Genomic DNA, 24,316 nt, shown 5'->3' with positions numbered 1-24,316 from the left:
AAGTACAACATATACAGTCCACCAGCGACCACAGGACTTTTGAGACAGATCCATTAGAAGAAACGCCTTGACTTCCACAACGTCTAGCCTTTGGAATCTAGTCTGGCACGCGATGCAAATATGTGATCCAACCGCTTGCCGCAATACGTTACCCCAGAGATAAAGTATGGTTATGAAAGATGTGTACCACTGCAACACGCCCTGATTACAGCGAATTTTACATTCCAATGACTCCATCGCCCATTGCAGATATCTCTTCTGGCAGCATACATCTGACAAGTGCCTTCCCGCACCCAGTGGGTCCATTATAAAAAAAAACCACCAATCCAGGGCGATCCCATGTAAATAACAGGAAAAAATATCAAACAAATCAGAAAAACCATTTAATATGTTTAGCCACAAACAAGGGGTTACGTGACATGCCACGGTGGTATATTAATGTACTCCACTCCTCCCCCCGCCCCCCCCCCCCCCCCCCGACCATAGCCTGTCCTCTCTCACGATTACATTCTTTACTGGCACTGCGGACCATCATTCTTACCAGCCACTCTGGCATTTATATCAGACAGGAATTTTTTTGTAGCATCCAATGTATCAACAAAAAAAAAAGAGGAGACTGCCCATCCGACATCACCTTTAGCCTCGCGCAGGGCCGGTGGAAGCACTAGGCGAACTACTCCTGGGCCTAGGGCGCCAAGCATTAGGGGATGCCGAGCAGTGGTAAACCGAGGGGAGGTCAGGGGGAACCAATGGCCCTGGGAGCAGGGCCATAGGGGGAGCGCTGATGGCCGACATGAAGGCTCATGTGGCCGCCGGTGGACCTCATCTCACCGGCGGCTGAGCAGTGAACTACTGCTGTGCTGTGTGCCATTCTGCCAGATACACACAGCAGGAAGATCGGCAGGGCCGTGGTGAAGCTCATGTCACCATGGCCCGCAGAAAAAGGTCGCATCTAAACCTACCTACTTTTTACTGATTGGCACATGTAATCTTGGGGAATGTGCAAGAGTAGCACTTTCTCTATACGGATCTCACAATGTACGAGATCAGCATGGAGGAAGTGGAAGCCCACGGGGCCTGCACAGAGGAAGTAGTAGAATGGGCTTCAGTGCCAATAGCAGCAATCAGCACCTCCCCAATAGCCACGCGGCAGCAGTGACGGTGGCAGCAGAGGAATGAGAGAGGCTCTGAGGTTGCTGGCGAAAGAAAGAGAGGGGGGTCTGCCTTTAGTGTGTGGATGTGTATGAATGGGAATCTGCCTGGGGGTGTATGTCTGTGAATGCATGGGTGCCTGCCTGAGGGTGTGTCTATGTATGAGAAATGAGAATGAATGAGTGTCTTCCTGGGGTTTGTATGTGTGAGACTAGGTGCCTGCTTGTGTGTGGTGTGTGTGTGTGTGTGTGTGAGAATGAATTGGTGCCTGCCTGGGGGTCTGTGTGTGTGAGAATGAATGTGTGCATGCCTGGGGGATGGGGAGGGAGTGGTGTGAAAATTAATGGGAGCCTGCCTGGGGGTTAGTGTCTGTGTGAGAATGATTGGGAGCTTGCCTGGGTGTATGTGTTTGTGTGTATGTGAGGGAGCCGGTGAGAGTGAGAGCATGAGCGTGTATGAGAAAATCCAAGTAAGAGAGTGTATGTGGGGGGGGGGAGAGAGTGTCTTACAGCCTGAGAGTGTGTCAGTGTCTGTGAGAGCGAGAGGTTATGGTGGGTATAAGGCATGAATGTGTATGTATGTGACAGTGTATGTGTAAGAGAGAATGGACATGTGAGTATGTGTGAGAGAGAAAGGATAACCTCCTAATCTTCGACAATATCAGGGTGACTGAAAATCAAGAGCTCCCACGTATGGTCAGCAGGGGCTTTTTAAAATCCGTATTTGTTTTAATTATTGGGTGTTATTTGATATATGTGCTATTTTGAAATATTTTATTGGTGTTTGGGAAATTGTAAAAGTATATGATTTTAATTAATAGAAATTCTATTTATCAGTAGTTTTAAAATATTCTTTTATTAGTATGGTTTTACTATTATAACTGAGGCTTTATATTTCTTGATTTTATTGTTTTATGAGGAATGGTGGTTCTGTTCTTCCATCGTTAATACAGAGTCTGGCTTCTTGGGGTTTCCATTTCAGTTTTTTTCTAATTTGTGCTCCTTTATTTTGTATTCTGTATTTGGTGAGGGTCTGTCTCTGCTCTGTGAGTGTGACCATGATGAGAGATTCTGCTACCATGTAGTGTCTGTATAGGGATCTATAGCAATCGGGTTTGTTTTGTTTCCTCAGTAGGTGGTGTATTGGTATTCTAGGACCCAATGTAATATTTACTCTTGCTTATTCACAGGTAGGGTTATCGTGGTTTGAGTCCTTGGTGTTATTACTGTTATGTTAGGATGGGATTGCAGTATAGATTTTGAGTGTCTTTTTTGCGGGGTTTTGTGTTAGTTCACAATGTGTCTGGCAGTGGAAGGTGTTTGTGCTGCTGTTACTGTGAGGTGACACCAGAATTTGAAAATATCTTTTAGTATGATGAGCTGTAAGGGAAACATCCAAGCTCCATTGTTTGGGGGAATTTCAGTGGATGCACAGAGTTAGAGAACTGGAGGTTCAGGATTTGTATTGACATTCTGTCCCTTCCTATATATTCCAGACTTCACTCTCATAGCCATATAGAGTTAGTTGAATGAGGCTATCAAATAATTTTATAGTGTGAAACTGGCCAGCTTTTTAAAACTACGCAGAAGACCCTGTGGACTTTTTTATTAATGCTTTTTTTTATAACCAATTTTAAAGCAGGATCCATGCTGTAGAGGTGGGTGTGATGAAGAAATGTCATTTTAGCTCCCCCCCCCCAAAATTCTTCTGTCTAGAGACATCACAGATTTTCTGTGACCTTAAGCATTAGTACAAGAAAGATTAAGGGGGCGATGCTGGAGAGGCACACAAATGCACTAGCCCCCGGGTGCCGGACATCCTTGGTGCGCCACTGGGTGTGAGTCATATGGGGGCCGCAAGCGGTGGCAAAGAGGAGTGGAGATTTAGCGGGCCGCAAGCAGTGCCCAACCTGCTCACGACTCAGAAAACCACACAGTCAGCGGGCGTGATCAAGAATGAGGTAGGAGTAGGGGCCGAGATCGGGTGGTGGCGACGCAACCAGGGGGAGGGCGCAAGGAAGAAGGCTCGCCTAGGATGCCTAATCCCCTTGCACCGGCCCTGGCCTCGCAGGGTAAAAAAGGGCAGAAGAATAGCCTTTCGCCTGCAAGCCTGAATGCTCACGCATTTTTTTTTTTTTGCACTGGTTAGGAAAAGTCCTGAAAGAACATTATCTTGTGCGTATCAAAGATTATTGAAGATTGTGTTCTCGCTTTGGCCATAGTGCGAGCTTTATCCGCATAGCTGTGCATTTGTATAATTACCGCACATGGCATTCCTCCAGCCGCAGGAGTGGCAGCTAATGCTCAGTGGGCCCTCTCGATCTTCATGCAGTCTTTCCATGTCCCCAGACCCAAAACCTCCAGCAGCCATTTTGAAAAAAGGCTACTGGGTCTATGCCCTCCATGTGTTCAGAGTCAGGCAGCTCGATTATTTGGATATTTTTCCTGCTGCCACGATTTTACATGTCATCGTTTTCTCTGATAATACTGAATATCTTTTCTCCAAGGCATCCACTTTTGATCGAGCATGCGTCAGCGACATCTCAACCTCCTTGACTCTGTCTATGGTTTCACAAATGCGCGCAGCATTCTCCTGAATGAGGAGGCCAAAGTTGACACCTTCTTGTTGATATTTTTCATCGACTTTTCTGAGAGCCTGTCAAACATTGTTTGTAAAGATTTCGTCTGTTCCACCGAAGTGTGAAGGGCCAGCCAGTCTGCTTCTGAACCCGAGTCCTTGGCCGGGCTCTCTTTGGGGCCGATGCAATTCAGTGCGCTCAGTCAAGCGCACTCTATAACCGGCAATCAGATGCGGGTTGAATAAGCGCTAATGAATCCCCTAATGCAATAAGGGGATTAGGACCTATTCAACGCGTGTCCTACCCGGAGTGAGTCTAATAGCGCTAATCACATGCAGATGCATGTGACTGAGGCTATTAGCATTCACTCCAGATACAAAAAAGAAAAGTGCATCTAGGACCACCAGTACAAAAAAGCAGAAAAAATTGCTTTTCTGTACTGCCTTCTATTTAATATAGAGTAGGAGGAAAAACAAACAAATAAAGTTAAAGAATGGAAAAAAATTAAAAAAACACTGGCAGTCGGGTGCTGGAAACAGACGCTCTTCTGTTTCCTGAACCCCCTGGCTATGCAACGTTTAGGAAAACTGATGCTGATAAACTGTCCAAGCAACCCTGGCGCCTCCTTACTAATGCGACCCCCTAATTTAAATATTGCATGGTGCCCCCCTTGGGGGGGACACTGGGGTGCGTTAAGAAAGCGGGCGCTGACTGTTCAGTGCCCGCTTTCTGCGCATATCGATTTCTTCTCAGTCCGCTGACCCTTTGCAAATTTTTCAGCCCATCTCGCCCGTAGGGATATCTTTCCCCAAAAAAGTTGTTCTTTAGCGCGAGGGAGTGTATGAAGAAAGAAAATGTTGCTTACCTGTAACAGGTGTTCTCACAGGACAGCAGGATGTTAGTCCTCACATATGGGTGACATCACAGGATGGAGCCCAATCATGGAACACTTTTGTCAAAGCTTCTAGAAGCTTTGACAGGCACCTACTGGGCATGTCCAACATGGCACTAAACCTGCAGCCAGCAGGGGTCCCCCTTCAGTCTTGTTTAAAGCTACAGGAAATGCCAAAAAATAAAATAAGAAAATGTTGCGAACCCAACACCACGGGGCGGCCGGCGGGTTTCATGAGGACTAACATAAGAACATAAGAAATCGCCATGCTGGGTGTTATGAATTGCTCTGCCCGCGGGTTCCCCCGCGAGCAGGCACGGACTTACCCACGCAGCGTTCTTCGCCGATGCAGCAGGACGCCGCTGTCGGCCTGCCCACGCGGCCAGGAGGCCGCCCTGCTTCCTTCTTCGCTCCGCGGTCGGAGCCGCGGCCTCCCACGGGGCCTGGGACCGCTCCCGCCGTCTTCCGGATCTTCGCGGCGTTTAGGCTGCAGCCCCGGGCTCGATTAGCGGCAGGAGCCGCCCCCTGGGCCTCCCGCAGCGGCTGGAGCCGCTGCCGACGCTGGAGCCTGCGTTCAGGCTCTCCCCTGCTTCCTCTGACGTCACCGACGTGCAGACGCTGTGCAGGCCGCTGTCCAGAGTCCTGCACAGCCCTGCTCTGCTCCTGCCTAGGCGCGCGGCCATGTCTCTTCACACTATTTAAAGGGCCAGACACAGGAAGTGTCTGGGCCCCACCTAATGACTGTTTCCTGGTTCCAGCCCTATAAAGGGGCTGCTCCGTCAGTTCTTCGTTGCCTTGCATCGTCATTGGTCTTCACCCTGGAGGCTCCTGCCTGCCAGGGCCCATGTAAGGTCTTCTTGTGGAGCTCCTCATCTTGATGTCTCGTTCCTTGTTCTATGTCTTCACCTGAGGTCCATGTCCAGGTTTCTTCAGCCTTCATCTTGGTGTTCCTGCCTTCCTGGATGTTTCCTTCCTACGCCATGCCTCGTCTCTGCTCTTGAGCCTTCTGGTACCGGTAGGCCGGGAGTCCCTCAGATGCAGTATTCCTGGGTGGGCTGCCGGCCGGTGGACGGTTGTCCTGTGCTCCTGAGCCGTCTGGTCCTGATGTGTCTTCCTGCGCTGTCCCGCTCCCGTCGTGGTCCATGACCAGCCTTGGGGCTGTGTAGGGCGCGTAACGGACAGGGTGGTCCGCGACTCAGTCCCGCGGGTGGCCTGAGTAGGGCGCCCTGAGAGACAGTGCCAATGTCCATGCCTTGTCTTGCCTCCCTTGGATGTCATAGAAACATAGAAACATAGAAACATAGAAATGACGGCAGAAGAAGACCAAATGGCCCATCCAGTCTGCCCAGCAAGCTTCACACATTTTTTTCTCATACTTATCTGTTTCTCTTAGCTCTTGGTTCTAATTCCCTTCCACCCCCACCATTAATGTAGAGAGCGGTGATGGAGCTGCATCCAAGTGAAATATCTAGCTTGAGTAGTTAGAGGTAGTAGGGGTAGTAACCGCCGCAATAAGCAAGCTACACCCATGCTTATTTGTTTTTACCCAGATTATGTTATACAGCCCTTATTGGTTGTTTATCTTCTCCCCTGCCGTTGAAGCAGGGAGCTATGCTGGATATGCGTGAGGTATCAGTTTTTTTCTTCTCCCCTGCCGTTGAAGCAGAGAGCTATGCTGGATATGCATTGAAAGTGAAGTATCAGGCACATTTGGTTTGGGGTAGTAACCGCCGTAACAAGCCAGCTACTCCCCGCTTTGTGAGTGTGAATCCTTTTTTCTTCTCCCCTGCCGTTTAAGCAGAGAGCTCTGCTGGATGTGTGAAGTAACAGTTTTTCTTTTCCCCTGCTGTTGAAGCAGAGAACTATGCTGGATATGCATTGAAGTGAAGTATAAGAATGGAGTGATCAAGCTAGTTGAAAGGCATCAGGAATAGAGGAAGGTGGAGGTAGTAATTTGGATATTTGGTTTGGGGTAGTAACCGCTGTAACAAGCCAGCTACTCCCGTCTTTGTGAGTGCAAATCCTTTTTTCCACATTTCCTCTTGCTGTTGAAGCTTAGAGTGATGTTGGAGTCACAGTAACCATGTGTATGTTTATTGAATAAGGGTATTGTCTCCAGGCAGTAGCCATCATTCTGGCGAGTCACCCACTCTTCATTGGCGGCCTCTTGACTTTATGGATCCACAGTGTTTATCCCACGCCCCTTTGAAGTCCTTCACAGTTCTGGTCTTCACCACTTCCTCCGGAAGGGCATTCCAGGCATCCACCACCCTCTCCGTGAAGAAATACTTCCTGACATTGGTTCTGAATCTTCCTCCCTGGAGCTTCAAATCGTGACCCCTGGTTCTGCTGATTTTTTTCTTATGGTAAAGGTTTGTCGTTGCCTTTGGATCATTAAAACCTTTCAAGTATCTGAAAGTCTGTATCATATCACCTCTGCTCCTCCTTTCCTCCAGGGTGTACATATTAGATTCTTCAATCTCTCCTCGTACGTCATGCGATGAAGATCCTCCACCTTCCTGGTCGCCCTTCTCTGTACCGCTTCCATCTTGTCTTTGTCTTTTTGTAGATACGGTCTCCAGAACTGAACACAGTACTCCAGGTGAGGCCTCACCAAGGACCTGTACAAGGGAATAATCACTTCCCTTTTCTTACTCGATATTCCTCTCTCTATGCAGCCCAGCATTCTTCTGGCTTTTGCTATCGCCTTGTCGCATTGTTTCGCAGACTTCATATCATTAGACACTATCACCCCAAGGTCCCTCTCCTGCTCCGTGCACGTCAGCCTTTCCCCCCCCATCGAATACAGTTCATTCGGATTTCCGCTCCCCATATGCATGACTTTGCACTTCTTGGCATTGAATCTCAGCTGCCATATCTTCGACCACTCTTCCAGTTTCCTTAGATCCCGTCTCATTCTCTCCACTCCTTCCGGCGTGTCCACTCTGTTGCAGATCTTAGTGTCATCCGCAAAAAGACAAACCTTACCTTCTATCCCGTCCGCAATGTCGCTCACAAAGATATTGAACAGGACCGGTCCCAACACCGATCCTTGCGGTACACCACTTAAAACCGCTCTCTCTTCAGAGAAGGTTCCGTTTACCGTCACACATTGTCTTCTGTCCGTCAACCAATTTGCAATCCAGGTCACCACCTTGTCACTCACTCCCAAGCTTCTCGTTTTATTCACCAGTCTCCTGTGCGGAACCGTATCAAAAGCTTTGCTGAAATCCAAGTATATGACATCGAGCGCTCTTCCTTGGTCCAATTCCTTGGTTACCCAGTCAAAAAAGTCAATCAGATTTGTCTGACAGGATCTTCCCCTGGTGAATCCATGTTGCCTCTGGTCCATCAATTCTCCGGACTGTAGATAGTTCACTATTCTCTCTTTCAGCAGAGACTCCATTACTTTTCCCACCACCGAAGTGAGGCTAACCGGCCTGTAGTTGCCAGCCTCCTCCCTGTTCCCACTCTTGTCTCGTCTCTGGATGCCGTTGCATCAGCCATGTGTCTTGTTCCTGGATGCCATCGCATCAATCCACAGTCACGTCTTCATAGCCCTGGTGTCATGTCTTCAGCCAAGTGTCTTCGTTCCATGTGATGCCGTTGCATCAATCACAGTGTCTTTATGTCAAGGCCCGTCTGCCCTCAACCTCAGGCCAGGCCTGCTGCTCGATGCTGCTCGCAGCAGGTCCAAAAGGGCCCGGAATGGTCGGAGGACCATTCACCTTCCAACATCCTTGGATGTTTGGCAATGGGAGCTTTCCGGCCTGGCAGAGGGTAGAGTGTTTAGCCATGCGGGGCCACCGTCAACCCTTGGTTCAGCCCTGGACGACCGGGGTCGGGCTGATGCCCATGGGCACACTAAACCACCGATTCGTAACAGAATGCAAGGCCCTTCGAGGCAGTTCTCAACAGAATGCAAGGCCTTTCGAGGCCGAAACATAAGACTGGGTCAGATCAAGGGTCCATCAAGCCAAGCATCCTGTTTCCAATAGAGGCCAAACCAGGCCACAAGAACCTGGCAATTACCCAAACACTAAGAAGATTGCAGGCTACTGATGCAATTAATAGCAGTGGCTATTCCCTAAGTATATTTGATTAATAGCCGTTAATGGACTTCTCCAAGAACTTATCCAAACCTTTTTTGAACCCAGCTACACTAACTGCAATAACCACATCTTCTGGCAACAAATTCCAGAGCTTTATTGTGCATTGAGTGAAAAAGAATTTTCTCCGATTAGACTTAAATGTGCTACTTGCTAACTTCATGGAATGCCCCCTGGTCCTTCTATTATCCGAAAGTGTAAATAACCGATTCACATCTACTCGTTCAAGACCTCTCATGATCTTAAAGACCTCTATCATATCCCCCCTCAGCCGTCTCTTTTCCAAGCCGAACAGCCCTAACCTCTTCAGCCTTTCCTCATAGGGGAGCTGTTCCATCCCTTTTATCATTTTGGTTGCCCTTCTCTGTGCTTTCTCCATCGCAACTATATCTTTTTTGAGATGCAGAGACCAGAATTGTATACAGTATTCCAAGTGCGGTCTCACCATGGAGTGATATAGAGGCATTATTAACCATTCCCTTCCTAATAATTCCTAAAATTCTGTTTGCTTTTTTGACTGCTGCAGCACACTGAGCCAATTTTAAAGTATTATCCACTATGATGCCTAGATCTTTTTCCTGGGTGGTAGCTCCTAATATGGAACCTAATATTGTGTAACTACAGCAAGGGTTATTTTTCCCTATATGCAACACCTTGCACTTGTCCACATTAAATTTCATCTGCCATTTGGATGCCCAATCTTCCAGTCTTGCATGATCCTCCTGTAATATATCACAATCAGCTTGTGATTTAACTACTCTGAATAATTTTATATCATCTGCAAATTTGATAACCTCACTCATCGTATTCCTTTCCAGATCATTTATATATATATATTGAAACGCACCGGTCCAAGTACAGATCCCTGAAGCACTCCACTGTTTATCCTTTTCCACTGAGAAAATTGACCATTTAATCCTACTCTCTGTTTCCTGTCTTTTAATCAGTTTGTTATCCATGAAAGGACATCGCCTCCTATCCCATGACTTTTTAGTTTTCTTAGAAGCCTCTCATGAGGGACTTTGTCAAACGCCTTCTGAAAATCCAAATACACTACATCTATCGGTTTACCTTTAGCCACATGTTTATTACCCCTTCAAAAAAATGAAGCAGATTTGTTAGGCAAGACTTCCCTTGGGTAAATCTATGTTGACTATGTTCCATTAAACCATGTCTTTCTATATGGTCTATGATTTTGATCTTGAGAATAGTTTCCACTATTTTTCCTGGCACTGAAGTCAGGCTCACTGGTCTATAGTTACCTGGATCACCCCTGGAGCCTTTTTTAAATATTGGGGTTACATTGGCCACCCTCCAGTCTTCAGGTACAATGGATGATTTTAATGATAGGTTACAAATTTTAACTAATAGATCATAAATTTCATTTTTTAGTTCCTTAAGTACCCTAGGATGCATACCATTCGGTCCAAGTGATTTGCTACTCTTTAGTTTGTCAATCTGGCCTACTATATCTTCCAGGTTCACAGTGATTTCGTTCAGTTCGTCTGACTCATCACCCTTGAAAACCATCTCCGGAACTTGTATCCATTTAGTCTTTCTGCAATGGCCTTATCTTCCTTAAGAGCCCATTTAACCCCTCTGTCATCTAATGGTCCAACCGAACACCTGTTACAGGTAAAAAACATTTGCTTTCTCACAGGACAAGCAGGATGGTAGTCTTCACATATGGGTGAGTACCGAGCTGAGGATGTCCAAGAAATGCACCAAATGTACCCAGTTGTGCAATAGGCACTAGGACTGGGGTGAAATTTGGTAGAGGGCATCCTGAACTCTAACGGGCAGGTGGAAGGATGTTGGTACATCAAGTTGCGAAAAGGTTGTGCAAGACAGACTGGCCAAAGATGGAATCTTGTCTTCCGGCTTTGTCTAAGTAATAATGGGCTGTAAAGGTACGGAGAGAACTCCAGGTAGCAGCCCTGCAAATTTCAGGAAGCGGCACTGAGCGTAGGTGTGCTACTGAAGTTGCCATGGCCCTCACAGAGTGTGCTTTAACAGGGTCTTGGAGTGGAATGCCTGCGTGCTGATAGCAAAAAGATATGCAGTCCGCTAACCAGGAAGAGAGAGTCTGCTTACCCACAGGCTGCCCCAATTTGATGGAATGGAAAGAGACAAACAATTGAGTGCTTTTCTTGTGGGCAGCTGTACGGTCTAGATAAAATGCTAGAACCCGTTTACAGTCAAGGGTATGCAGAGCTTGTTCTCCTGGACTGGAGTGGGGCCTGGGAAAGAAGGTAGGTAGTATAATGGATTGATTAATGTGAAAGCCTGATACTACCTTAGGTAAGAACTTAGGGTGAGTGCAGAGTACTGCCCGGTCCTGCAGAAGTTTAGTGTAAGGCGGATAGGTAACTAGGGCTTGTAACTCACTAACTCTGCGAGCAGATGTTATTGCCAAAAGAAATATCACTTTCCATGTGAGATAGCGAAGATCACAGGATTGGAGAGGCTCAAATGGTGGTTTCATGAGCCGACCCAAAACCAGATTGAGGTCCCAAGAATGGGCCTGAGGGCACAGAGGAGGCTTGAGGTGAAGCAAGCCCTTCAGAAAACGTGTTACGAGGGGTTGTACTGAAATAGGAACATCCCCGACACCTCTATGGAAGGCGGGTACCGCACTAACATGCATTCTGATGGAGGAGGTTTTTAGACCAGATTCTGACAAGTGCCAGAGATAGTCTAGAAATTTCGTGGTGGAACAGGTAAAGGGATCAAGGGATTGAGAAGAACACCATGATTTAAACCGGTTCCATTTGTAAAGATAAGATTTTCTCATGGAAGGCTTCCGTAAAGCAATCAGGACATGGGAAACTGGCTCCGAAAGGTTAAGTGGCTGAAGAATTAACCTTTCAACATCCAGGCCGTCAGAGACAAGGCCTGAAGATTGGGGTGGTGTAGGCACCCGTCGTTCTGAGTGATCAGAAGTGGGTCCTTTCCCAAAGGAATGTGCCTGCGAATGGAGAGGTCCTGAAGTATTAGAAACCACACTTGGTGAGGCCAGTGAGGTGCTATCAGGATCATGTGTCCCTTGTCCTGATGTAACTTCACGAGAGTCTTCGAGAGAAGTGGAAGTGGAGGGAATGCATATAGGAGACCTGTTGCCCATGAGAGGGAGAATGCATCTCTTGGCTGAGAGTGTTGGCTGCGAGTGAGAGAGCAAAAGTTCTCTACTTTGTGGTTCTGAGGTGACACAAAGAGGTCTATCTGGGGGTAACCCAACGTTGGAATATTGAGTCTGCTTCAGTGGGGTTGAGGGACCACTCGTGTGGTTGATAGGCGTGACTCAGTTTGTCCGCCATCACATTGTCCACTCCCGGCAAGTAGGTGGCCCTGAGGTACATCGAATGGGAGAGGGCTTCCACCCATATCTGTGCAGCCTCCTGACACAGTAGGTAGGAGCCCGTCTCTCCCTGTTTGTTGATGTACCACATGGCCACCTGATTGTCCATCTGAATGAGGATGACCTGGTTGGAAAGGTGATCCTGAAATACCCTGAGAGCATATCTGATTGCTCGCAGCTCCAGGAAATTGATTTGGTGTTTGGCTTCCTCTGGAGACCAAGTTCCTTGTGTCTGCAAATCGGCGACATGGGCTCCCCAGCCGAGGTTGGAAGCATCGGTGGTGAGAATTATTTGAGGGTCTGGAGCCTGGAAAGGCAGGCCTTGGAGGAGATTGATCTGATTTTGCCACCAGGCTAGAGACTGACGAAGTGAGTCAGTGATGTGAACAGTGGTCGATAGAGATTGGATGGACTGAGTCCATTTTGATCTTAGAGTCCACTGCATGACTCTCATGGCCAAGCAGGCCATTGGGGTAACCTGTACTGTGGACGCCATGTGTCCTAGCAGGATGAGGAACTGGCGTGCAGTCGTGCGGTGCTGAGACTGTAGCTGGTGAGCGAGAGAGATGAGAGCGAGAGCTCGCTGTCGAGGCAGAAATGCCTTTGCCTGCAAGGTGTCCAAGTCTGCCACTATGAATGATAAAGTTTGAGATGGGACTAAGCAGGATTTCACGTAGTTGACGATAAATCCTAGTGAATAGGGATGTGAATCGTTTTAGGACGATTAAAATTATCGTCCGATAATTTTAATATCGTCTTAAACCGTTATGGAACACAATACAATAGAGATTCTAACGATTTATCGTTATAAATCGTTAGAATCGTGAGCCGGCACACTAAAACCCCCTAAAACCCACCCCCGACCCTTTAAATTAAATCCCCCACCCTCCCGAACCCCCCCCCCCAAATGACTTAAATAACCTGCGGGTCCAGCGGCGGTCCGGAACGGCAGCGGTCCGGAACGGGCTCCTGCTACTGAATCTTGTTGTCTTCGGCCGGCGCCATTTTCCAAAATGGCGCCGAAAATGGCGGCGGCCATAGACGAACACGAATGGACGGCAGGAGGTCCTTCCGGACCCCCGCTGGACTTTTGGCAAGTCTTGTGGGGGTCAGGAGGCCCCCCCCAAGCTGGCCAAAAGTTCCTGGAGGTCCAGCGGGGGTCAGGGAGCGATTTCCCGCCGCGAATCGTTTTTGTACGGAAAATGGCGCCGGCAGGAGATCGACTGCAGGAGGTCGTTCAGCGAGGGTTCCGGCGCCTCGCTGAACGACCTCCTGCAGTCGATCTCCTGCCGGCGCCATTTTCCGTACGAAAACGATTCGCGGCGGGAAATCGCTCCCTGACCCCCGCTGGACCTCCAGGAACTTTTGGCCAGCTTGGGGGGGGCCTCCTGACCCCCACAAGACTTGCCAAAAGTCCAGCGGGGGTCCGGAAGGACCTCCTGCCGTCCAATCGTGTTCGTCTATGGCCGCCGCCATTTTTCGGCGCCATTTTGGAAAATGGCGCCGGCCGAAGACAACAAGATTCAGTAGCAGGAGCCCGTTCCGGACCACCGCTGGACCCGCAGGTTATTTAAGTCATTTGGGGGGGGGTTCGGGAGGGTGGGGGATTTAATTTAAAGGGTCGGGGGTGGGTTTTAGGGGGTTTTAATGTGCCGGTTTTGCGATTTTACGTTTTTTCGATTTTTTACGATTTTTCACGATTTTTCACGATATTTTACCCCCCCCAAACGGCAACAATACGATTCCCTCCCCCTCCCAGCCGAAATCGATCGTTAAGACGATCGAGGACACGATTCACATCTCTACTAGTGAAATCAGAGTGTGTAAAGTAAGACGTAGGGACGACAGAGCAGTTTGCTGAGTGGGAGCCCCGATCAACCAATCGTCTAGATAGGGATAGACGTGAACACCTTGAGTCCTGAGGAAGGCTGCTACTACTACTTCGAAGCACTTGGTGAAGACTCGTGGTGCAGATGCCAGGCCGAATGGTAGCACTCGGTACTGATAGTGCTTGGGGCCTACCAGAAATCTCAGGAACCTGCGATGAGATGGAGTTATCGCAATGTATGTGTATGCGTCTTGGAGATCGAGAGAGCAGAGCCAGTCTCCTTTTTGCAGAAGAGGAAGGAGGGAACCCAAGGTCACCATCTTGAACTTTTCTTGGTGGAGGTACTTGTTGAGGGCGCATAGGTCCAGAATTGGACGAAAGCCGCCTGATTTTTTGGGAATTAGAAAGTACCGGGAATAGAATCCTAGGCCTTGTTGGGAGTAAAGCACTGGCTCTATTGCTCTGGACTGGAGGAAGAGGGAGACCTCCTGCTCCAGGAGAAGTGAGTGGTCGGATGTTCTCCACATCGGTAGAGGTGGGGAGTCCGGTGGGATGGAGAGAAAGTTCAGGTGATAAACTTGCGAGATTATGGCAAGGACCCACTGGTCTGAGGTGATTGTGTGCCATCTGTTGTTGAAATGGCACAATCAACCTCCCACTGGTATCTGAGGAAGTGGAAACTGGCTGCTGCTCTCTATGCAAGAGTCAAAAGCTGGAAGCAGGGCCCAGCTGAGGAGCTGCCTGCGGCTTTTGTTTCCGCGATTGACGAGACTGGGCCTTTTGGAAAGGTCTCGTGGAACAAGTTCTAGATGGTGGTGGATAGGACTTCTTTGGACGAAGAATGACTTTTTAGTATCCTTCCTGAAAGGCTGTTTGGAGGAATACTCAGAGGGCATCAGAGAGAGCTGGCGAAGAGTCTCATGATGGTCCTTGAGTTCCGCCACCATCCGCTGAATCTGTTCGCCAAACAGATTGTCTCCTATGCAGGGCAGATCAGATAATCTGTCTTGTACTTCAGGACGCAAGTCCGAAGACTTAAGCCAGGCCCATCTTCTTGCCGAAATAGCAGTTGCAGATACCCTGGAAGTGGTGTTGAAGATATCATGAGGATCTTATTTCATGCTTCCTTGCCTTGAAACCCTTGTGTAGGGTCCCTGCCTCAGCAATTGTGTAGGGTCCCTGCCTCAGCAATTGTGAAACCCTTGTGTAGGGTCCCTGCCTCAGCAATTCCAGGAACAGCTTCAAACCCAGGGTTTGAAGCTGTTCCTGGAATTGCTGAGGCAGGGACTCTGCAAAGTCCTGTATCTGCTTGAATAAGACCCTGTTATACTGGGTCATATACAGCTGGTAGGAGGCGATCCGATAGATAAGCATTGGGAAGACACGCCGGCCAATGGCATCCAGGAATTTCTGTTCCTTACCTGTTCCTTACCTGGGGGAAAGGAAGAGTGGGATTTTGATCTTTTTGCCCTCTTTTGGGCAGATTCTACAACCACAGATTGGTGATCCAGCTGAAGTTTCTGGAATCCTGGGGCTGACTGGACCAAATAAGTGGTATCAGCTTTTCTGTTGACTGAAGCAACAGAACCAGGGTGTTCCCAGTTCTTTTTGAGGAGATCCAAAAGAACCTGGTGAATAGGGATGGAGGTTATTTCCTTGGGAGCATCCAGGAATTGTAACAGTTCCATCATTTGGTGCCTATCATCTTGCTCAGTCTGTAATTGGAAGGGAACCAATTCAGAAATTTACTTCACAAAATTTATGAAGGACAAGTCCTCTGGAGGAGAATGCTTCCTACTTTCAGTAGGAGAAGGTGGCGATGGTAAATCATCGGTGTCTTGAGATGAATCGTCAGTCCAGGTGTCATAGGAATCAGCACCTGTCCCTGTAGGAACCTGAGAAGGACAGGACAATGGTATTCCTGAAGGTCCTGGTCTAGGATCTGAAGGCATCGAGGGAAGTACTGTAGGCACCGATGAAGGCATCGAGGGCACCGGTGTAGGCATTGTGGGCATCGATGGATGGATCGGTGGCACCGATGGGCGCATCGGCATCGATGGTTGAGGATTCAGAAAGACTCCCGATGGAGGAATGCGGAATGGTGTTTCCCCTCCCGATGACAGGGTAAGTGGGGAAGGCACCAGAGCCATCGGTGACCCAGGATCTATCGGTGGAAAAGCGGCTATGAGGGCTTCCATCTTCGAGAGATGCAGTGCCAATGCTGCTGGAATAGGATCGATGGTCGGTTCCACGACCGGCACTGATTTCAGCGCTGGGGGACCTTGGAGCCTGTGCATCGCCTTATCGATGGCCTCCTGAACCATCCGGTCCAGTTCTTCATGGAATCCTGGAGCAAGCAGCCCCGGCTCCGGAAGGGAAGAAGGAAGCAGAGGCATAGCCGGAGGGACCACCATTAAAGGCGGAGTCACGGCTCCCGATACCTGTCCGGGTGAGGGTTGCCTCGGTGACCCGGTCGCAGAAAGGGTCTGTGCCTTTTCTGGATGGGGTTTCTTTGATGGCAGCTCGGATGATGGCGAGGTCGATGATTTTCCTTCATCGATTGTCTGAGACATCTGGTGTCAATGCCAATGTTTTTCTCTACGATCCCCTCGGTCCTGAGGGGGGAGTAGAGGTAGTCGAAGGCCGAGAAGTCATCGACGCCGGACGGTCACCAGCCGGTGGCCAATACTGGCACGAAGTGGACGGTGCCGGTTCAGACGACGTCGATGCAATAGACGGCGTCGGAGTTTGAGAACGGAAGAGAAGTTCCATTTTCTCCATTCTGGCCTTGCGACCTTTTGGTGTCATTAAGGCACATTTGGTGCAAGTCAGGACATCATTCTCGCACCCGAGACACATTACACAGACTTTATGTGGGTCTGTTATGGACATGGTGTGAGTACAGTCCGGGCAACGACGGAACCCCGACGCCATGGCCTTTGAAAAATTTAGCTGCAGTTCGGTCGATGGCCAGTAGGCCGCGAGGACCAAACCCGACGGAATCAACCGAAAACGGGTAAAAACTTACCGGAGTACCGCGGAGTCAAAAAATTCAAAGGAGGGACCCCTGTGGAGTATGAACGTTTTTAGTAATTACATGAGGAAAATTTCTGTCAGGAATCTCTGTGGAGCTCCTTAACCCACGTGGCTACTGCTGCGTGGAAAAAAGAAGACTGAAGGGGGACCCCTGCTGGCTGCAGGTTTAGTGCCATGCTGGGCATGCCCAGTAGGTGCCATTCAAAGTTCTAGAAACTTTGACAAAAGTGTTCCGTGATTGGGCTCCATCCTGTGATGTCACCCATATGTGAGGACTACCATCCTGCTTGTCCTGTGAGAAACACAGAAATTTGCGTGGGGGCCAGAGGAGCTTCACCACCTAATGCCCAGCTCTTAGCCGAGCATCCCTGCCTGGTAAAAAAACAATGCTGGCCATGCGAGCTGCAAGCGTTTTTAAACTTTTCTGGCTCACCATGATAGGCAGGATCAACACAGCCGGCTGGCAAGCTTTGAAAACATTGCTCAAGCGCCATCAGCACGCAGGCCGGAGGAACGATGGAAGAGGGGCCTGAGAAGCCGCCACAGGAACAGGATTCTCTGTGACTCTCCCTCCTCCTTGTTCCATTAGGATTACACAGGGTAAGTGCGTCCCTCCCCACCAAAGTATGCTTTTATGATTTTATTTATTTATTTGTTTATTTATTAGCTTTTATATACCGCTGTTCCTGTATGAGATACAGATCGCCTCGGTTTACAGTAAACATTAACTTCGCTCGTAGACCGTACATAGAACAAAAGAAAACAAGAACAGTAGGAAACTTAGCTCGCAGGCCGTATAAATAACAGAGGAAAAACAAGAGCTGGCACAAACTGGTACAACGGCACAAACTGGTACAACTGGTACAACTGGCACAAACTGGTACAATTGGCACAAACTGGTACAACAGGTACCATTGGTGCAACTGCTTGGGCGAAAATATTAGAACTGGTACAGTTAATATCTCGAGTGAGTGGAAATATAGCAGGGGACAGGCATTAGGGATGGATGTGAAGAACAGTGAACAACTGTGAGACCAGTCTGGGGGATTGCATCGAGGAAATGGAGGGAGAGTTTAAAACAAGTGGGAGGCACAGGGGACATATGTAGGTGGGGTAGCAATGCTTCATGGAAACTGAAGGGATAGTCCTCGCGGACACTCAGAAGAGGGGGAAGAATGGGGAGGAGCACGACTGTTAAAAACAGTCAGAGGCAAAGATTAGGTGTCAGGGAAAGCTTGGGTGAAGAGCCAAGTCTTAAGTTTTTCTTTGAAAGTCAAGTGGCATGGTTCCATTCGAAGGTCTAGAGGGAGAGCGTTCCATTGGTGAGGGCCTGCTGTTGATAGAGCTCGCTTCCTTCTTGAAGTTTTCGCTGGCGGGGCATACAGTGTGCCTTTGTATGCGGATCTGATGGGTCTGGCCGACGTGTGAGGTCTCAGTTGGATGCTTAAAGAGAGTGGAGCGAGGTTGTGCGTCGCTTTGTGAATAATTGTGAGAACTTTGAAAAGTATCCTGAATTTGACGGGCAGCCAGTGAAGGGAACGTAGGATGGGGGTGATGTAGTCTCTTTTTTTGGAGTTGGTGAGGATTCTAGCGGCGGCAGTCTGTACCATCTGAAGAGGTTTGATGGAGTTAGTTGGGATACCAAGCAGGAGGGAGTTACAATAATCAATCTTAGATAGAATGATAGATTGTAGCACAAGGCGGAAATCGTTGAAATGAAGGAGTGGTTTAAGGTTTCTGAGGACTTGCAATTTGTGGAAGCATTCCTTTGTGGTGTTATTTATACATATTTTTAGGTTTAGTTGGTTGTCTAGCCAAGTTCCTAGGTCCTTGACAGCAGATGAAAGGTTGATGTTAGGGGTTGCAGGTTGAGGGGAGCTAGGAGGGTTGAGCTGGGTAGAGGTGCCGTCCTGCGATATGATGAGCATCTCTGTTTTATTGGAGTTGAGAACTAGGTTGAGACTGGAGAGTAGGTCCTTGATTGTAGACACACATTCCAATGAGCCAGGGTTTTATGAAGGGACTCTGTGATAGGGATGAGAATTTGAACATCATCCGCGTATAGGTAGTGAGTTAGCTTGAAATTGGTGAGTAACTGACAGAGAGGGAGAAGGTATATATTGAAAAGAGTTGGAGAGAGGGAAGATCCTTGGGGGACTCCTTGGTCAGAGAGGACAGGTGGAGAGTCTTTGTTATTTATCCTCACTTTGAAGAATCTGTTGTCTAAGAAGGACTTAAACCAGCTAAGAGCAAGACCCTTGATGCCTATGTTTGCTAGTCGTTCTAAAAGAATTGCGTGTTTTACCGTATCAAATGCTGCGGATAGATCTAACAGAACAAATAGGTAGGACTGACTATTTTCTAGGTTCAGGAGGCTGGAGTCTGTGAGTGATAGAAGGAGGGATTTAGTATTCAGAGTTTTACGGAATCCGTACTGCATCGGGGCAAGTATGTTGTTTTCTTCCAGGTATTCCGAGAGTTGTTTGTTCACTATTTTCTCCATCAGTTTGGCAATCAACGGTAAGTTGGCTATGGGACGGAAGTTGGCTGGGTCCGTGGGTAGAAGGTTTGGTTTTTTTAATAGAGGTTTAAGAATTGAAAGTTTTATCTGGTTTGGTACTAGGCCCTGGGTTAGGGAGATATTTATGATTTCTGCGATAGGTTTGGAGATAGTGTTCATGATGGAGATGAGAAGTTTCGTGGGTAATGGGTCCGAAGGGTGAGAGGAAGGTTTGAATTTCTTGAGGATATTTTCTACCTCGAGAGAGGAAGTGAGCTCGAAGGATTCCAGACTTGTGGTTGGTTGAGGTAGGGTCACAAGCGCCGAAAGAGGCGGGAGACTGAGTGTAGAGAGAGGATCGGTCAAGGTGGTGATTTTTTTCTTGAAGTAATTGGCCAGTTCGCTGGCTTTGTTGAGAGCTTGGTTGTCTGGGATAGTAGGGGGAGATGGTTTGGTGAGTGATGAGACATAGGAAAAAAGAGCCTTGGAATCAAAGATGAAGTTGTGGATTTTACTGGGAGAGGCTCTGCCAAGCTGGGAAATAACTAATGAATACATTCATTTCTGCGAGTATGCAAAATCCTACAGGACCTAATCACTGTGCATGAGGAAAAGGAAAACATCAAAGCTAAAGTTCTAATGAGGGTTCTCACAGTATGAGCTTGCCTTTTTACCGGCTCTGTAGCTTCTGATTTTGACCTTATTCCTACGTCTCCTTTCTTTGTTATGCTCAAACATAATTTCTTGATTATATTCTAGCCTGAGTTTTGCATTAAGAACTTGGTGTTTACTGACTTATCTTCCTCCTCCGAGTACTCTTTGTTTACTTGTTTCTATCGGAAGTCCATCGGGTTGGGCCTCCGTACGGGTTTTTTTGTTTTGTTTTTTGCTGAGGATCAGCACAGCGGTGCCTTGATTTGTGTGGCTTCAGAATGGCAGAAGCTCGAGGAAACGTCAAGCGCTGAATCTTTTTTACCTCAGACGCAAAACGAACATGGAAGAGAAAATAATCCACCTTTTCACCTAACTGTTAACATGGAAGAGAAAAGAATCCACCTTTTCACCTAACTGTTAACATGGAAGAGAAAAGGATCCACCTTTTCACCTAACTGTTGAAATACCTCGCTACGTTATTCTGCTCATGTCACTGCTTTAAGGAAACCAGCAGAGGGTGCTGCATGCTGTTTTTTTGTCTGTTTTGGCAGCAGCTTTATGACAGGCACTGGCAGAGCATTCTAGTGATCTGCCCTCCTACTCACAGCAATGGTCTCGGGTGAGATAACTTGCTCAGGACCTAGAGATCAAAACGAATAGCCAAAGGGCTTTAAACAGGATGTTGAGATGGCGGAGGAGATGTGGACCCTTTGCCCGAAGGGGAGGAAGTTGGTACTCCCTGAGAGAGCAAACTCCCACAGGCCCCCACCATCGGGAGGCGAGGCGAAACTGAAGCAAGAGCTGACTGGAGCTTCATCAATACCAGCCCCGTTCCCCACAGGTTGAGCCCTTGGGTGCTTAGGGCCGGCTGGACTTAGATGGGCCCTTGAGAAGATGAAGGATTCATCGATGTTCAGTCCGGGGTCAGAAGCCAGAGAATCGCGAGTCGCCAGTTCGGGGTCAGAAGCCAGAGAATCAGTCCAGGAACAGAAGCGGGGACAATGGAGACGGAGCTCGGAGAGGCATCAAAAGGACTCAGAGAGGCAGGAACAGGAGCAAGAGCACCAGAGGCACAGACAAACTCACCGAAGTAAGCAGACTTGTTGCCAAGTCGAAGAACAGGAAGAGGAAGCCTCCATAAGTACTCCCTGAGCCTTTGTCATCATCCGGGCAGCTGAAGGCAATTTGGTGATGATAGCCCTTTAAGAGCAGGCAGGAGGCATGGCCACGTGCCTAGGAGAGGGACGGTCTGCTGGAACCCGGAAGTGAGCCGCGCGGCCTGACGCTGCAGAGAGGAGGACGGGGAACAAGCGTTCTAGCGCCGACCTGGCCGAAGAAGACGAATTCAGCCCAGAGGGGAGCAGGGCCTGCCTCGGGAACGTCTTCTCGCCACTGCCACGGTGCTGGCGGCAGTCTTGACACCACGGAGAAGGTTAGCGGGGGCCAGCCACGGATGGCTGCGGCTGGAAATGCTAACACAGGACAGGTAATTCATGAATTAATGGTGACCATCTCATAAATCTCCCCCTCTCGCTCTCTCTCTCTTTATTATAGGACCTGAGGAAGGGAGTTTTAATTCCCAAAAACTAGTCAAGAAATGAATTACGTTAGTCCAACAAAAATGTATCACTTTCTTAACCTTTATGTGATAGGACCTCCAAATTGATTCCACATCTGGGAGTAAGGACTGGAAGAGACTTTGGGTGAGGGGCGGGGGTGGGGGGGGGGGGAATGTTATAAGTGCAGTACCTGAAAATTGCCACAAGATGGTGAAATATTTGCTAACTGAGCATAAGAATATAAGAAATTGCCATGCTGGGTCAGACCAAAGGTCCATCAAGCCCAGCATCCTTTTCCAACAGAGGCCAAACCAGGCCACAAGAACCTGGCAAGTACCTAAACACCAAGAAGATCCCATGCTACTGATGCAATTAATAGCAGTGGCTATTACCTAAATACACTGATTAATAGCAGTTAATGGACTTCTCCTCCAAGAACTTATCCAAGCCTTTTTTGACCCAGCTACACTAACTGCTCTAACCACATCCTCTGGCAACAAATTCCAGGGCTTAATTGTGCTATGAGTGAAAAAGATTTTCTCCGATTAGTCATAAATGTGCTACTTGCTAACTTCATGGAGTGCCCCTTAGTCCTATTATTATCCGAAAGCGTAAATAACTGATTCACATCTACTTGTTGAAAACCTCTCATGATTTTAAACACCTCTATCATATCCCCCCTCAGCCGTCTCTTCTCCAAGCTGAACAGCCCTAACCTCTTCAGCTTTTCCTCATAGGGTAGCTGTTCCATTCCCTTTATCATTTTGGTCTCCCTTGTCTGTACCTTCTCCATTGCAACTGTTGCAGTTCTGTTTTGGAAGAACTATTTTCACCCATGGGGATTGTCATCTGTTCCAGCCTTTGTTTAATGCTGGAACTTGAAAGCGTAACAGAATATGTGTGTGGAAGAAGTAGAGAAGTGAGTGCACATGTATGTGAGAGAGTACATGTGTGTGTCTGACAATGAATCTGTATATGTAGGTGAGAGAGAGAGTGTAAGTGAACATGTGAGTATGAGAGAAGAAGCTTGTATGAATGCTACTGCTGCTGTTGCTGCTGCCCTGCTAATCTGTGACAATATCAGGAAGACAGTAAATCAGAATTTCCCAGGTATGCTGAGACTCCCTTCCACCATAGGAGCTGTGAAAGGGGTCTCTGCAGCATCTCCCTCCCCACTTGCCGCAAGACAAGAAGGTCTGACCTAGGAGCTGACCTGAGTCCTGCATATCGCAGAGCACAGCATTTGCCACTGAACCCTCAGGGCTGATCCTGACGCCGAAGTCACTCAGACATAACATCCACTGGCGAGCTGAGTGCTTTTGGCTTTAAGGAAGGCGGAACAGCATTGGTGATGGATTCTGCCTCGTATCATTTTGACCTGTCTAAAAACAGCAGACATTACCTGAGGGTCATAGACTTCACATTTCAATGACGCATCTTCACCGCCTAGAGCATCTTTCACAACCACTCCTGAACAGAAACCGTACTTCTGTAAAAATAAAAAACATATCCATGTTAAACACAGAATGAGAATATATCAATATCCATGTCATCGAATGTAAAAACGATTTTATTCCAAACTTGAAAGAATTCATTTTTGTTTTCTTTGTGAGATACTATGTAATACTGCCTGTTGGAAAATGAAGCAATCATTCCCATCAGAGAATTTGGCACAGATAGTGCACACTTGGGGATAATTATAAACTCAATGAATGTTTCATTTTCAAGCTGATGACTGGAAGCATAGTTTGATAAATTTCCATGGACTTTACTATTTTGGTGTTTTATACACACCACAGATGTCCCAAACCGTACCAACCTTTACTTGGAATGTCGGTAGTCCTAATGTAACTTTTATTAGGCTTTCCCTGCACTCAAGAAGCACTTTCCCTGCACTCAAGAAGCACTAAAATTGCTTGAAAAAAGGTGAACACACACATACTTTTCAATACAAGAATAAGGTTATTTGTTATTTGTTATTTGGTTAAATATTATTATTACTTTCTATGTTCCTTGTAATAATGTTCAATGGTTGATTGTTATTGTTTCAATGTTCTATGTAAAAAAAAAAAACCCCGGTCTAACCTCCCAGACCAGGGCAACCTTCTCGTTACATGTAAACCGGATTGATTTGTATTGCATACAGGAATTCCGGTATATAAAAATTAAAAATAAATAAATAAATAATAAAAAAATGCTGAGGTCCCTTTAAGAATTTGGTAAAATTTGCAGGATCCTCTAGGGGGCACCCTTCTGAGGACAAGTCCATTGGAGCTCAGAGGGCTGGATGGGATGCAGTGAATTTCTCAAGCTGATAGTTTGAGAAGAGACCCTAAGCAATATATTTTTGTATATATCCTGTTCGACTGACAGAAAATGTTAATGAATAATATAAGTAATTTTGCCATGTAAAAACTTTAGTAATTAAAAAGAGGAATTTCCTGTCTGCGATATGAGTCAGAAGCCTGTATTGCTTAGCAAATTATTTCATGATTTAGTCAGTTGAAGATCAGAGGCCGCATCAGTACTTTAATTCAAGGCACATTGGGATAGATTTAAAAAAGCGCGCCTTCGCGTACTTTTGTTGGCGCATCAGGCGCAAACAAAAGTACGCTGGATTTTAGTAGATACGCGCGTAGCCGCGCGTATC

At 47.6% G+C, this 24,316-nt stretch overlaps 1 protein-coding gene across 1 annotated transcript in view; it reads right to left on the bottom strand.

Annotated features, from left to right (window-relative positions):
• The window catches only part of LOC115099380 (alpha-2-HS-glycoprotein-like), a gene marked incomplete at its 5' end in the record, with an annotated part of 38,243 nt that extends 15,088 nt beyond the window's left edge, over nt 1-23,155 (bottom strand). The window contains 1 exon segment of the mRNA XM_029616982.1: nt 23,069-23,155. Within this exon segment, the coding sequence (XP_029472842.1) occupies nt 23,069-23,155 (87 nt within the window).
• Between the last annotated feature and the right edge of the window lie 1,161 nt (nt 23,156-24,316).

This window comes from Rhinatrema bivittatum, chromosome 9, assembly GCF_901001135.1.
Source record: "Rhinatrema bivittatum chromosome 9, aRhiBiv1.1, whole genome shotgun sequence".
Lineage (NCBI taxonomy): Eukaryota > Metazoa > Chordata > Amphibia > Gymnophiona > Rhinatrematidae > Rhinatrema > Rhinatrema bivittatum.
Note: the sequence above shows the minus strand (reverse complement) of the source record. Positions and strands in the feature narration are given on the sequence as shown.